At 50.0% G+C, this 15,362-nt stretch overlaps 2 protein-coding genes across 3 annotated transcripts in view; one reads left to right on the top strand and one right to left on the bottom strand.

Annotated features, from left to right (window-relative positions):
- COLGALT2 (collagen beta(1-O)galactosyltransferase 2) overlaps positions 1 to 654 on the top strand; it is a 63,247-nt gene extending 62,593 nt beyond the window's left edge. Inside the window, exon 13 of the transcript XR_012633766.1 lies at positions 49 to 654. The gene's annotated coding sequence lies outside the window, so the exon portion shown is untranslated. The remainder of the gene's footprint in view (positions 1 to 48) is intronic.
- Positions 655 to 7,117: 6,463 nt separating this feature from the next.
- Positions 7,118 to 15,362, bottom strand: part of LOC141960858 (ral guanine nucleotide dissociation stimulator-like 1) — an 81,930-nt gene continuing 73,685 nt past the window's right edge. For both annotated transcript variants that reach the window (XM_074907042.1, XM_074907043.1), the window contains 3 exons: positions 11,209 to 11,451; positions 9,803 to 9,917; positions 7,118 to 9,166 (listed from right to left, as the gene is read on the bottom strand). In XM_074907042.1, the coding sequence (XP_074763143.1) occupies positions 8,979 to 9,166; positions 9,803 to 9,917; positions 11,209 to 11,451 (546 nt within the window). In that variant the 3' untranslated portion in view covers positions 7,118 to 8,978. The remainder of the gene's footprint in view (positions 9,167 to 9,802; positions 9,918 to 11,208; positions 11,452 to 15,362) is intronic.

The following is a 15,362-nucleotide window of genomic DNA, read 5'->3' as shown; positions in this document are numbered from 1 at the left end:
CGCACAGCCTGGGTCATTCTCTGACAAGCCCTCTTGCTTCCTCCTCAGGTCTTGCTTTACCAGGGGCAAGTCTGACTTGTTTGAAGCATGATGGCAATCCCAAAGATGTTGGTGAGAAGCTTGGTGTGGCCTTCAGAAGCAGGACTTTGGTGAACTGGTGAGCATCCAGCACGTTCTCAGGCATCGCTGTAGGTACTGTGATGTGCATGTGCGTCCGAGTCTGACAGAGCAGCAGCGATGGGCCAGTGCTGGGTGGGTGAGTCTCTTTGGCCTGGTACCTGGTATCATTTCTCTGATCTAATATTGTGGCTGCCTCTCCACATAAGGGCTCATTATGGCTCCACTGTGTTTGTCTACATCATCACTGTGTATCTCTTCCACCCTCATGTGCTTTTAGTTCTGCGAAAAACCCATCTCTGTGTCCACGGGAGCAGCTTCTCTTTCTGCCAACCTTGGGGGTGATTTACCTGTGTCAGCAAGCACTCTGTTTTTCGAACCCTCCCTCTTCTGACCTTTCATGATCCTCCTGCAGCAGTTTCTCCATGAACATTGTGGCTGACCACGACCCTGGTGCTCCTCACAGTAGCGGGCTGGGGAGAGAAGGTTGAGTGTGCCATCCCAGCCCCCAGAGCTGTGCAGGGGGGCTGGGAGCTGTGTTACAGCCTCGCAGGTGCCCCTTCGGGTTCTTCCCCAGGAGGGTGGAGAGCATTGCTCCAGTGGCCATGCAGGAAACACAGCATGGATTTTTAAAAAAAAAAAAAAAAAGGTATTTGAGTCCCCTTGCTTTTTTAACCTTAGTGTAGCTCATTCAAATGATAAAAATTGGAGCCACCAGGCTACCCTGGCCTCACAGCAGGTCCCACAGGCATGGTCCCACAGGCTGGCACAGCAGGGAAAGCAGCTCTGCAGCCAGAGATGGCTAACACCATGTGTTCAGGAAGTGGTGCTGTCCATGGAGATGGTTTGGATGCTCAGGGAGGCTGAGTTTTATTTAACTTTGATTTCCCTAAGTAGAGCAGCAGCAGTTTATTAAAAACATCTAGACAGCAGCATTGGGTTTTTTTGGGTGGGTTTTTTCTTGTTGACTCTGCGAGTGAGTGGTACAAGGGGTTTGATGGCAATTTCAGGGGAGGGGGGGAAACAAGAATAAAAATGTAACTAATTAAATGAATGTGTCTATTTCAGAGCAGACATGGCCTCAATCTAGCTGATTGTTCTTTTACCTATATGCCTGTGTGTGTATATCCAGACACAAATTTCTATTTATTTACATATGCAAACTGTGGGGGATGGCCAGTGGTTCTACCTGCTATGACAAGGGCTGTTTTTCCCTGTCTGGGTTTTTAGTTCCTTGGCAGGTGTTGCCCAGGCTTTGCTCTACTCAGAATTAACTGTGTTTTGGAAAAGTAGGAGGCAGTTGAAACACTTCTGTGTTTTTCTGATGTTTTTCCACTTTCCATGTACTTTTTTTTACCCCCCTTCATCTAAGGGGCTTCAAAACTGAGCACAAGTAGGAGCACCAGCTCAAACCAGCCTTCTGGCTTTGGCCGAGAGGGCTGTTTGCTGTGGCGCGTGGGGCAGGGATGATGCAGCCCCAGGGGTACGGCATAGCTCGGACACGGAAGGGGTATCACTGCTGATAAGTAAGACTTTGCCAAGCTATTTTGTCAACCACAGAGGGCTTTTTTTTTTTTTCTTGTTTTCTTCTCCCTTATTTTTCTCCTCTTCTTTTGCTGTGGGGTTTTTGCTCTGCTATGGAGCATTTGAGCTAAGCCCCAGGAGGCCCCAGCTGATGTAAAAAACACCCAGCAGTGCCTATCCCATTGAGTGTGGTGGCAGAGCAGTGGAAGCTAGGAACAGATTTTACAAACTGTAAGCAGCAAGCCAGCTGAAAAAGCAACTTGTTCCCAAGAAAGGTTATGGTGACAGGCCCTAAAAATGGCCATCTGCAATAAGACTGCTTGTAACTAGCAACTGTCTGTCTTTGCTTTTGTTCAAGAAAGGAAAAGTGCTGTTGTACTCTCAGTATGGCAATATGAAATTCCTAGTTCTCAAATAGGTTGTATTTATCCTGAAGGAAATTGAGTAAGCTTGTGTTGTGTCTCCTGAGGTAATTTAAGTAAAAAAAAAAAAAAAAGCAGGAGACAGCTTTAATTCAGGGTAATCTTTCTTTTGCTATAGTAACAGAAGTGCTTCAGTGATGAAGGCAAGTGCCACAGTTCTGGGACTCACAGTGTGATTTTTGGCAGTTTTAGGAGTCACCCCAACTGCTGAAGTGACGTGAAATGGCAGGTTGTCTGTAGGAATGCTTGGAGGGGAAGAGGGACTGTGCTAAAAGGTAAAACCAGCAGCTGTGGTGTAATTTGTATGGTGTGCAGGGGGGTGAAAACTCAACAAGCTCATGAGTCAAGAGATTAAAAATGCCATGATGACAACAGTGAGAAAAAGATGGAAACACACAAGTTGGTTTGGGTTTTTTTGTTTATATTAACTTGCTGCAGAAAACATTCAGTGGCCCAAAAGAGAATGATTTCATGAAGTTGTAAAATTTGTGTATAATCTAATCTAAAGTACCTAATTACAGAATCACAGAATCATCAAAGTTGGAAAAGACCTTGAAGATCCTCCAGTCTAACCCTTAACCTCACACTGACAGTTCCCAGCTCTACCAGATCCCTCAGCGCTGGGACCCGACTCTTCAACCCCTCCAACACTCCCCCCCTGCCCTGGGCAGCCCATTCCAACGCCCAACAACCCCTTCTGGAAAGAAATGCTTCCTAATAGCCAGTCTAACCCTGCCCTGGCGCAGCTTGAGGCCATTCCCTCTTGTCCTGTTGCTTGTTCCTTGGTTCAAGAGACTCATCCCCCCTCTCTGTACCCTCCTTTCAGGGAGCTGTAGAGGGCCATGAGGTCTCCCCTCAGCCTCCTCTTCTCCAGACTAAACAACCCCAGTTCCCTCAGCCGCTCCTCGTACGACCTGTGCTCCAGACCCTGCACCAGCTCCGTTGCCCTTCTCTGGACACGCTCGAGTCATTCAATGTCCTTTTTGTAGTGAGGGGCCCAAAACTGAACACAGGAATCGAGGGGCGGCCTCACCAGTGCCGAGTACAGGGGTAAGATCCCTTCCCTGTCCCTGCTGGCCACGCTATTGCTGACACAAGCCAGGATGCCGTTGGCCGCCTTGGCCACTTGAGCACACTGCTGGCTCCTGTTCAGCCGGCTGTCACTCACCCCCCCAGATCCTTCTCTGACTGGCAGCTCTTCAGCCACTCCTCCCCAAGCCTGTAGTGCTGCTGGGGGTTGTTGTGGCCCAAGTGCAGCCCCCGGCATTTGGCCTTAGTGAAACTCCCCAGTTGGCCTCAGCCCATGGCTCCAGCCTGTCCAGGTCTCTCTGCAGAGCCTCCCTACCCTCGAGCAGATCAACACTCCCGCCAAACTTGGGGTCATCTGCAAACTCACTGAGGGTGCCCTCGATCCCCTTGTCTAGATCATCAATGTTAAATCATGTTAAACAGGAGTGGCCCCAAAACGAGCCCTGGGGGACACCACTTGTGACCGGCCGCCAACTGGATTTAACTCCGCTTACCACAACTCTTTGGGCCCGGCCATCCAGACAGTTTTTTACCCAGCGAAGCGTGTGCCCATCCAAGCCACGAGCAGCCAGTTTCACTAGGAGAATGCTGTGGGAAACGGTGTCAAAGGCCTTGCTAAAGTCAAGGTAGACAACATCCACAGCCTTTCCCTCATCCAATAAGCAGGTCACTCTGTCGTAGAAGGAGATCAGGTTTGTCAGGCATAAACCCATGTTGACTGGGCTGATGACCTGGTTGTTGTGCATGTGTTGTATGATGGTGCTAAGGGTGAGCTGCTCCATCAGCTTCCTGGATACTGAAGTCAAGCTGACAGGCCTGTAATTTCCAGGATCATCCTTCCAACCTTTCTTATAGATGGGCATCACATTGGCCAGTTTCCAATCTGTTGGGACCTCCCCAGTCAGCCAGGACTGCTGGTAAATGATGGAAAGCGGCTTGGCGAGCACCCCAGCCAGCTCCTTCAGCACCCTTGGGTGTATCCCATCTGGTCCCATAGACTTGTGTATGTCTATGTGATGCAGCAGGTCACTGATTGTCTCCTGGATTGAAGGGGGGTCGTTCTCCCAGTCTCTGTATTCTGGCTGTGGAGGCTGGATTTCATCAATACAACTAACCTTGCTATTAAAGACTGAGGCAGAGAAGGCATTAAGCACCTCAGCCTTTTCCTCATCACTTGTTACCAAATTTCCTCCTGCATCTAGCAGGGGATGGAGGCTCTCCCTGATCTTTCTTTTGCTGTTGACATACTTACAGAAACATCCCTTGTTGTCTTTGATTGCTGAAGCCAGATTAATTTCTAGATGGGCTTTAGACCTCCTGATTTCCACCCTGCATAGCCTCACAGCCTCTTTGTAATCATTGTAAGTGGCTAGCCCCTTCTTCCAAAGGCTGTGAACTCTCCTTTTCTCCGAGTTGCAACCAAAGCTCCCTGTGGTCTTCTCTGTCGCCGACTTCTGTTACAGCACCTGGGGCCCGCCTGCTCCTGAGCCATTAACACTTCCTTCTTAAAGTGCACCCAGCCTTCCTGGGCCCCTAAACCCTTCAGGAGAGTCTCCCAGGGGATCCTTTCAAGCAGGTGCCTAAACAAGACAAAGTCAGCCCTTCTGAAGTCCAGGATGTCAGTTCTGCTTCCCCCTCTCCTGGCCTCTCTAAGAATAGAGAACTTGATTCATTTCATGATCGCTGTGCCCTAGTCATCCTCCAACCACCACATTATCCACCAGTCCTTCTCTGTTTACAAAGAGGAGATCCAGCAGGGCACCTTCTCTGGTTGGTTCTCTCACCAGCTGGGTCAGGAAGTTGTCTCCCACATTCCAGGAATCTCCGGGACTGGTCTCATTCTGCCGTGTTGTATTTCCAGCAGATGTCTGGGAAGTTTAAGTCTCCCACAAGAACAAGGGCAAGCGATTGTGAGATTTCTCTTAAATGCCTATAGAATATTTCATCCACCTCTCTGTCCTGGGTGGGTGGCCTGTAGTAGACTCCCACTACAACATCTGCCCTGTTGGCCTTCCCCCTGATTCTAACGCAAATACACTCCACCCTGTTTTCATTACACTTGTACTCAAAGCAATCATAACAGTCCCTAACATACAGAGCCACCCCACCACCTCTCCTTCGTTGTCTGTCCCTCCTAAAGAGCTTGTACCCATCAATTGGCACACTCCAGTCATGGGAGACATCTCACCATGTTTCTGTAATAGCAACAACATCGTAATTTTCCTGTTTCATCGCGGCTACAAGCTCCTTCTGTTTGTTACCCATGATGTGTGCACTGGTGTACATGCACTTCAGATGGGCTGATGTTTTCCTCTCTTCCCCTTTCAAAACTAGTTTAAAGATCTGTCAATGAGCCCAGCTAACTCCTGCCCCAAGATCCTGTTACCCCTTGGGACAGGTGAATCCCATCTGATGCCAAAAGGTCAGGTGCCCTGTATACCAACCCATGATTGAAAAATCTGAAGCCCTGATGGTAACACCAGTCTTGGAGCCACAAGTTCATCTGTTGAGTTCTCCTGTATTCTTCATCCATCCCCGCAACTGAAGGGATGGAGGAGAACACAATTTGTGCCCCTGACCCCTTAATCAGTTTCCCCAAGGACCTGAAATCTCTCTTCACTGCTTCAGGATTTCTCCTGATAATGTCCTGAAAAAACAAGAGAGGGTAGTAGTCCTTGGGTCTTACTATAGCAGGGAGTTTAGTGGTGAGGTCCTTGACGTGGGCCCCAGGGAGGCAGCAGACTTCCCTATGAAGCGGGTCTGGTCTGCATATGGGGCCTTTGACACCCCTTAGAGTGGAGTCACCCACTACAATGACTCTTCTAGGGTTCTTTTTAGAACTAGTTTTAATACCTGCTCCAGAATGACCCGGCCTTGGTGGATGTTGGTCTTCCTCCTTGTTTGTCTCATTTTTTTCCTCCTCCTTTTCGTCATTCAAAAGTTCCAGGGCCCTGAATCTATTGTAAGGGGACACCATGGAGGGTGAGGGAGGTCAGGACAGGGTTTTCCTGCCTCCCTGAGCAGGGACCTGTTTCCAACATCCCCCATCTCTTAGGTCCCCTCCTTCAGCCTGGCAGCAAGAGGATGAGGGTTTACCTGCCTCGTTTGGGGCCTCCATTTGGTCCTGTTGCTTCAGGGTTCCCAAGGTGCTACTCCACCAAATCAATTCCCTTTCACACTCCCTCATACTTCTTAATCTCTCAACCTCTTCTCTGAGTTCTGCCACCAGGCTCAGCAGGTCACCCAGCTGATGGCAGCACACTCGGGTGCTGTCCCTGCTGCCCTCCGGCAGGACTGACAGGCTCAGGCACTCCCTGCAGCCCGGGACCTGCACCGCTGCGTGTTTGCGTGGCAGCTCCGTCTGGGTCGCCACGTTCTTTCTGGTGGTGGTTTTGACGCGAGTGGAGACCATGGTTCAGTCTACTCGGGGAGGACGGTAAGATGAAACTGGCTCGGATAAGTTCCAGACCCAGGAGATGGACTGCGCCCTGTCCGCTGGCCCTGCCTGCGCAAACTGAGGCGCCAGGCTCGGGTTGGCGTGCGTGACTGATGCACCGGGATCGCTTTTGCTTTGCCCTGGAGCTCTCAGCAAGCTCGCTGCACTCCTGCAATGTGTGACTGGACTACGTATGGCTCGTGGTGAGCTGCTGCCCCTCCGTGGGTAACGTGGGTGAGAGACTGCTTTACTTGGACAGCCCTTCCAGCCACCGTGCGGAAGAAACACAGAAGCCGTCCTCATAGAAACTTTTAGGAATTCAAAAGAAAATGCACGATTGCAGAGTAAAAAAAGGTATAGGAAGGTTGTAGCTGAAGGGTTACGGCTAAAATATGGCATTTCAAGTTCTCTGGGTGGCAGGGGAGATGGGTTGTGGGAGCTGGAAGAAGTTGAGAACAGTTAAAACAGTAAAAGTGATGAAGTTGGAAAGAGTGACAGTGAGGGAAGTGGTGTGAGGTAGGAAAAATCCCCACAACTGACATGCAGTAATAAAGTCTTAAGAGAAGAACAGATTCACTCCAGGCAAATATTAGTGGAAAAAAAGTTTATATACTTATTGTATAAGATTACAGGTAAGCAATTAAAAAAATCTTTTTCATATACAACATTTTTGTAATTTTAAAATCAAGAACATTCACCTTTCAGCTTAGTACAGACATACCCCCTCTGAGTGAGCAGTGCTGTGCTTTGCAAATGGTACTGCACAGACATCAGTGCACGCTTACACTGAAACGCAAAGAAAACTGAACTTCTTCTGTGGTAATCTTATCCTAACTCTGGGCAAAGTTTAAGGCTCAGTTACAAACTCGCTTCCTTCACCCTCCTAACAGGGAAACAGTGGGAGTCCTTAAACTATTCAGACTAGGACCTACATGGTGCTACTTGTCAACAGAGGTGATAAAACTTCACACAGAACATAGTAAAGCAAACACTGCGTCATGAGTTTATCGCTAATTGCGCACAGTTTTGAAAATCTCTGCTACAGAACCGGTGGGGAAAAAAAAGACCCAGGCATGTGTATCATTAAGTATTTGAGTTTGTTTTAACTCAGACTAATGTATCTCAAAGACAGCCTATTCAGTAAGAGCTGCTTACAATCCAATGTCTCATTTATGGCTTTTAAAAATAAAACTCCTAACTATCCTTTCAAGGAAGGCTGTATTCTGGTAAGAGACTCAAGAAATATGTTCTTTAAAGTTTCACAGAGAACAGATGATAACATTCCAGCTGAATTCTTTATTGCAGCTGAAAGGATGTACCATTCAGGAAACTCATTTAACAGACATACATCAAGAGCAAGGGAGCTGCCTGTAGATGACCCATAATAATGCTACGAGTGTATCAAAATCTCTGGGTGGTTGGGGTAATGTTTAAGACCCGGTTATCTCCTCTCAATACCCACTTTTAAAATAAAAGGTCATGTAGTTGCCCCTCATGAAGGAAAACGTGAGTTAAAAGTTTTGCTCTTGAAGAGTGATTGCACGTTACAAAGAGGTACATCGGTCCTTCCAGAGTACAGGCAAAAGGCATCGATTTCTGTACAACGGGTTAGCAAAGTGAAAGAAAAAACGCCCTGTAGCGGCATTAAGACCAGACCTAAATCCAGACAAGTAGTGGTTCTTTGCCTTGTTCATGAACAAACCATGACATTCATCCCAAAGCAAGTGCAGTCCATTCTTTTAAAGGTCTTTGGAAAAAAAACCCCAAATAGGTAATTTTCTGGCATGGAACAAGTGCAAAAAGAAGTTTGCCAGCTGTGTGAAAGCAACAGACCCACTTGCAGTTTCTACTGTCTCCAGGGATGAGTGTTTTGGGGATGCACCCGCCCTGCTTTTTCATGAATGTAAATCCCTCCTGAAGGCAGCAACTGCTTGTGGCACTTGGCTCACCCACACCTCCTGCAAACCAGTGTTCCCGTCAGTCAGCTGGAGGCGGCTGGGACCTCCTCCTCGGTTCAGGCAGAACTGCATTGAAACTTTTCTTCTCCCGTTTTATAAAAATAAATTCAGACCTTCTTCTGTGTAATACTGGCACAAAGGAAAATGTTTTCTCGCAAAGAGAGTTGGCTTGTGCGGTGTTCTTAAGACAAACGTTGCAGTCCTGTTTTCCCCTCTAGGTGAGGCTGTCACCTTCCTCGGCTCATGTGCAAAACAAACCCCCCAAAAATTCCAGTCTGTACTGTCTCATAAATCCATGTGTGTATGTCCATGTCCAGATACAAGGGAGAAGAGCGACATCTCTGGCTGTAGGTTGACCAGATACTCACTTTGCATTCCAGCCTCCAATATGTTCAAAGCTGAATAGCGACACGTTCATCTGCTGTTGATCCTGTAATACTGGATGGTTGCAAGGGCAGTCCTCCGCCAGTTCTCCCCATGGCCTTGTCAGCTTCACAGCATAATTTTGCTGAGCCTGTTGCTCTCACACCCTGCTCTGGCAGTTCTAGGGAGCGTCACACTGCAACGGCTCCTCGCTTTCCTCTGCCCACCGACTGAAGCTTTTTTCCGCAGGATGAAATCAAAGTTTGCGTGGCTGTTCATGGCGTAGAACACGTTGGCATTGTCTGGGATCACCAGCTCTGCAAAAGAGGGGCCAGAGCGAGCGTTACTTTGCAGCACTGGACGTAGCAGAGGGAAAGCCATGAGAGAGCAGGGACCGGGTGAGCAGCCCGAGCACACCCAGCCAGGCCGTGCTGGGCCCCGTTCCGTGCCCTGCTGTGCCTCGCCAGCCAAAGCCGCATCGGGTGGTGCCCAGAGCAGCCATCCCACAGAAAAAAGAGTTGCAGAGGAGAGGAGGTGGCGGCCGAACCCAGAGCACGTCCCGCCGGGCAGCCGCTCCAAGGGGAGGCTGTGCCAAAATCCCTGTTTGCAGGGCATGGTGCCGGCGGTAGGATCCGGGCCTGCCCTGATCCCTGGAGGGGCCGTGCCCTGCGACAGACCACGCTCAGGGAGTGAGCGCAGCTGCTCTTCAGCTGATGACTCCACTGGTGCCCTGCACGGCGGAGGTCTGCCTGGCGGCCCACGAGGCCTGCCTCTAAAGTGACCTGCTGACAGGCCGTGATAAATCCCCCCTGCGCACCAGTTACCGAGGGGGGTTATGCTCACTGGCAGCCACGACAGCGTGTCCTGGCATTTCTAACCTTGCTTCACATTTTACTCTTTCCCCCCAAACCCAGCAGCACTCTTCAAGCAGCAGCAGAGTTCTGCTTCCCTACCTTTGTCCTCAGAGATGACTTGTACAAGCTCATAATCCTCAGCTGCATCCGATTCCAGGTTGTGCTTCAACATCGCTCTCTGGAGGACAGCAGGAGTTTTGTCTTGGCTCGTTAGCTGCAGAGAGAGAGCTGCAATGAGAGATCCTGCTTATTCCCTCTCGAGTTTGATTTAATACGTGGCAAAGGCCTGACTCTTTGCAGGCCACTGCTCTTGAAAAATATTTCAGAGAACTGAGTAACAAAGTAGTAGGTCCTGCTAGATACTAAAAGGTGGTACGTGTGACATGTGGCGGTGCTTGTTTTTTAGTTCAAGACGACAGGTAGTGTGAGAGAAGAGACAGCAGTACACCAGAGCATCTGCTCTCCTGAGCAAACATTCTGAGAGCTGAGACACTGTCCTCACCAGACATAAAAGTCCACCAAAAGAGCTGCCCCATCCATTGTTTGCAGTTAATCTGCAGTCTTCTGTGCTAAATACTTTCTCTGACGCCCTGCAAAGACTTTTGGCCTTGTTACTGGGTTTACTGTCTGCTGTGGAAGCGCTGTGCATCTGGAGCACACACAGGGCTCCCTCCAGAGCCTTACGCAGTCACAAGGAAGATTTGTCTTGCCAGTAGCCAAATTTGTCAGGCCCTCAGAGAACGGGTCTTTGCAGTTTGGGGAGGTCCGAGCAGTGAAATTGTAAGGTAGCTAAACGTGCCACAGACTACCTCACTTTGTGTTGGTTCCCCCTGGGCCGTGAGGGACACAAAGTGTTTTCTCAGCAGCTGAGTCTCTGGCAGGTGTCTGCAGAGATCGTGTGCAGGCGACTCACGTCAGGCACGGCCCAGCACAGGCCCTGCACGCCCTCAGCCATTGGCCTGGGGCTGCCAGAATCCCCCCTGGGACCCGCATCCAGGGAAACACCTGAGCGCTGGTTGCTGCTGCTCCGACAACCTTCGCTGCAGAGAGTTAAAAGGACCCTCAGCCTCCTCCTGTACAGCTCCCCGTTTCCAGAAACCAGCTCCTGGGAAAAGTTTCTCCAGGAGAAACTTGGCACGTGGCCTCTTCTGTCAAAACCCCCCCACAAATTCCGAGCTAGAGAAAAGGCAGCTAATGGCAGCAGAAGAGCAGGAGCAACCAAGCCCACGCTTGATCAGAATGCTTCACTTGGAACTTTTTGATAAAGTACAAGCTTTAATTTCAAGACCGGAAACTTCCACAAAGAGGCTATTTTCAGACCTCTCGTTCATACCCTGCTGCACATATTTTGAATTGTAAGGTTTGTCATTTTCCCTTTTAAGCCAGGTTTGATTAGTTGGCTCGGTGAATAAGTATTTTCAAAACTAAAAGCACCATTTGTTGAAGTCACCCTGGCTGAAAACATCACCAACGATCACAGCATTTTGCTGTTCCACACCACTCACCAGGATGCTCTTGTACATATTGCCATTGTTGTCTTCTATGCTAATCCGGATGACGCACGTATCTTTGTGCTGCTGGTTGTAAACAGGAGGCAGTACTTCTTTTGAGGTAACAGGTGTCACGGAGACAGCGCACTTGTCATCGGAGGACAGCAAGGGAGAGGATGGGATTGAAGGTGACACCTCCGAGGGAGGGATGTCCATGGGATGAATGGAGGAAGAGAAGGACGAGGGTTCTTCAGACAGCTACACAACAGAAAGGAACAAAAACACTCATAAACTGGACATTTTGTATGTCTGCGTGAGTCATTCCAGGAGAAGGACTTGAGAAAGCAGAAAGTCTATGGAAAACCTCAGTCATCTGCACTCTGTCCAGCAGGCTGGAAGTGCTATTCCTTGCCTACAGAAAATGTGAACTTCACTTGATTAATTTCACCATTTTAATGAAAACATTTCCAGTTCAGTGTGGCGGGTAGGGCACATGGCTTGCTCTTGCCTCCCACGGAGGGCAGGCCAGGAGGTGGCAGCAGATCCAGCGGCCAGCATCAGGCTGTGGGCAACCAGCCGGGGACTGGGACCAGCTGGGGAAGAGCGGAGCATGTCACCGGCACTGCCGCTCCTGCTCCAGCCAGGAATGAGCCTTGACACACACACCTCCCTGCCTGCCGCTTCTCCTTGAATATTCTTTCCTCATTGAGAACTGCGGCCTTCCTTCCCCAGCTGCTCAGGGGTTTGCCTCTCTCTCCATCTGCCTTGCTCAGACTCTGCTGAGAGGATCTTCCCTCTCCAATTTGCGTATCGAAACCACCATAACAACTGCTCAAGCTAAACAGTTTCAACGATTCGTGGAGGCTAGTGTCTGGGACCTCGTGCTTCATTTGGTTTAAAAACATTTAGTATCATTTATTTTAAAATATCCACCAGCTGAACCTCCATAAGACACTTCATCAAAACATCCCTGAAATGGGCTGCAACAATACAGTTAACAGAATTTATTTCCAAAGGGAAGAGTCTGTAGGAAAGATGTCCCTGTGGACCCCCCATCAGATCCCTTCTGCTGGTTTCCTGCCCGTGCATCTTGTCTCTTGGGTTGGTAACTGCACACACCCAGCCCACCTGCTCTCAGCACGAGGGCTTACAGCTTCAGCCTCACACTCCTGTTGTCGTGGGGTGCCCCAGCTGCCAGTGTGCGGGGTGGAGAGCTCTGCCCTCACCACAAAACAAAATGTCCTGGCACGCTGGTTCAGTGCCTTTGTGGAGGACGCTGGCTGCGCCTGCTGAGTGAGCTGGCATGCAGGAGGAGGTGCGGCGGCACCGCATCCCGACTTCCCCGCTGGAATTAAACTGAGCCGAGGCACAGTGTTTGTCTTGGCAGCAGGGAGCTCACGGGAGGTGACACTCGCAGGGCTGGTGAGCTGTGACATTACCTGCCTAACCGTGGGTCAGCTGCAGCTGCCCTGCCTCCCCCAGGGTTCACAGAGTCATTCAGCTTGGAGAAGACCCTTGGGATCATCGAGTCCAACCACCAGCCCTACTCTACAAGTTCTCCCCTACACCATATCCCTCAACATCTCATCTAAACCACCCTTAATCACATCCAGGGCCGGTGACTCCACCCCCTCCCTGGGCAGCCTATTCCACTCTCTGACCACCTGTTAGGTGTTGGAGGCGTGAGGAAGGCAAAACAGCGAGCAATCGGCAAAAACATACATTGTCCTTGACACAGAGTGCCCAGAATAAACACAGGACAGGACGAAGGTCCAGTGATCTGTGTCTGATGTGGCACCAAGGAGGAATGCGAAGCGGGGTGCAGGCTGTGCGGTGCCATTCTTTCACTTCAAGGACAGATTCATCTACTCTTCTACTCGTTTCTCTCGAAAGATGATTTTTTGTAGCAACCTGCCAACTCTGTGCCTCATCCTCCTTTCTTCCCCACACAAGCCAGCTGCACCCCTTGCACCAAGTCGACCTTGCTTCTTGTCCTCCCTCTTTTTTCCCCACGATACCCAGCTGTACCCCTTGGCGCCACAAAATTAATTATGTCATTACACAAAAACTAATGACTTGACTATGGTCCCACCCACTCACCCATACCTACTAAGACAAATACACCCCAAGTTTGTCCCTAACTGGGAGGGACGATAATACACCAAAGCGGGGACAGATTGATGGATCTGTGCTCCCCCCCCCCCCGCCCAAGAAGGGACACCTTTTGGTAAGATTTCCTCGGCTACGCTGAGTGTATCCCCAGGAACTGTGTGGGTGTGACTGCAATCCTTTTTCTTTTGTGTAGTGCTACAGGGCCAACCTGCAGTTTGTGCATTTATCGTAGGCAGTCTTAAGGAATTTGTAGATGTTGCATGAAAATAAACTGTACTATTCGTGAATCTGACTGCTGTTCTTGAATGCAACCAGACTTACAGTGTATGGGCTGCTTGGGCTGGGTCAGACCTATAGTGATGGCCCCAACTGACATACCTATTAAGGGCTAAGTCCAGTTGCCCCTGGCCCCTCTAATCTCTGAGGACTGGCTAGAATGCAATGGGATTTATCTCTTACCAAATTTATTCTCACCCTAAATGCAACACCACTGGCAGCCTATTCCACTCTCTGGCCACTCTTTCTGTGAAAATTTTTTCCTCCTGTCCACTCTGAACCTCCCCTGTTGCAGTTTAAAGCCATTCCCTCTTGTTCTGTCACGCATCACCCGTGAGAAGAGACCAGCACCAACCTCCCTACAATGTCTTTTCCGGGAGCTGTAGAGAGTGATGAGGTCTCCCCTCAGCCTTCTCCTCCTCAAACTAAACAGCCCCAGCTCCTTCAATCGCTCCTCACAGGATCTGTTCCCCAGGCCCTTCCCCAGCTTCGTTGCCCTCCTCTGCACTCGCTCCAGCCCCTCGAGATCTCTCTCGTATTGACGTGCCCAAAACTGGACACAACACTCCAGGTGTGGCCTCACCAGTGCAGAGGACAGGGGGACTATCACCTCCCTGCTTCTGCTGGTCACACTATTGCTGACACAAGCCAGGATGCCGTTGGCTTTCTTGGCCACCTGGGCACACTGCTGGCTCCTGTTCAGCCGCCTGTCAATGAGAACCCCCAGATCCTTCTCCTCCAGACAGCTCCAGCCACACCTCCCCAAGCCTGTAGCTGTGCAGGGGGTTGTGGTGGCCCGAGTGCAGGACCTGGCACTTGGCCTTGTTGAAGCTCATCTCGTTGACGTTGGCCCACTGATCCAATCTATGCAAGTCTCTCTGCAGTGCCTCCCTATCCTCATGCAGGGTTAGGCTGCTCCTAATGCACACGTGCTCTCCCACCCAGAAAACACCTTCCCCAGGCTGCAGGCGCAGCTTGGCTGCAGCTGGGCTTTCCTTGGTGAGCACAGGGCTGCTGAAGTCTGTTGGAGAACGGCTTGCAGAGGGCAAGGCCGCGGGTCTCTGCAGGAGCTGATTGCAGCCATCTGAGGTAAACAAAGGAAAAAACCCAGGGTACAGTTATGCTTACAAAGGACTGTTATGTTAACCAAGAGAGAAACTGAGGTACACAATGGCCTTGAGTGTGATGGGAAAGAGGGCAGGCCAGAAGAAGGAAGGTGTTGTGACATGCCTGAAGTGCTGCAGGGGGCTGGGATATGATAATGTTTTACATGTCTCCAGTAGATTTGTGAGTAGTATGCGTGATTATTGTAGAGTGCTTATATAAGGTGTGATTTCTTTCAATAAAGTTGAAGCTTGCTCTATCATTCACGTTGAATCGGCTGCTTGCTTCCTCCGCCCACCGCAGAAGTCAAACTCCCTTTAACAGCCGCAGCTGACTGAGAATGATGGACACAACAGCAGGCTGCTAACAGCAGAATAATTCATCAGACCTGAGGTATTGGAGGAGGAAATGTCTAGCTGTTGAGCTTACTCCTCTTCAGCTGATCCCATCTCCCATTTCAGTGGGTTTTGGTTGGGGGGCGCTCACAAATCCTCTTGTCCGTGTCACTGCTAACGTCATGCTGCCACGTGCTCCTCACCCCACTTCCCACAGGTAGAAATGCTGCCCGCTAGCCTGCCCCATCCCTCTCAAAAAGCACAACGAGGGACTGAAAGAAAAATTAACCTCGTGCAATTCCACTAACAGGCACCACAAGAAAATCTGGTTTCAGGGAAGGA

This window comes from Athene noctua, chromosome 5 (assembly GCF_965140245.1).
Source record: "Athene noctua chromosome 5, bAthNoc1.hap1.1, whole genome shotgun sequence".
In the NCBI taxonomy this organism is placed as follows: Eukaryota; Metazoa; Chordata; class Aves; order Strigiformes; family Strigidae; genus Athene; species Athene noctua.
Note: the sequence above shows the minus strand (reverse complement) of the source record. Positions and strands in the feature narration are given on the sequence as shown.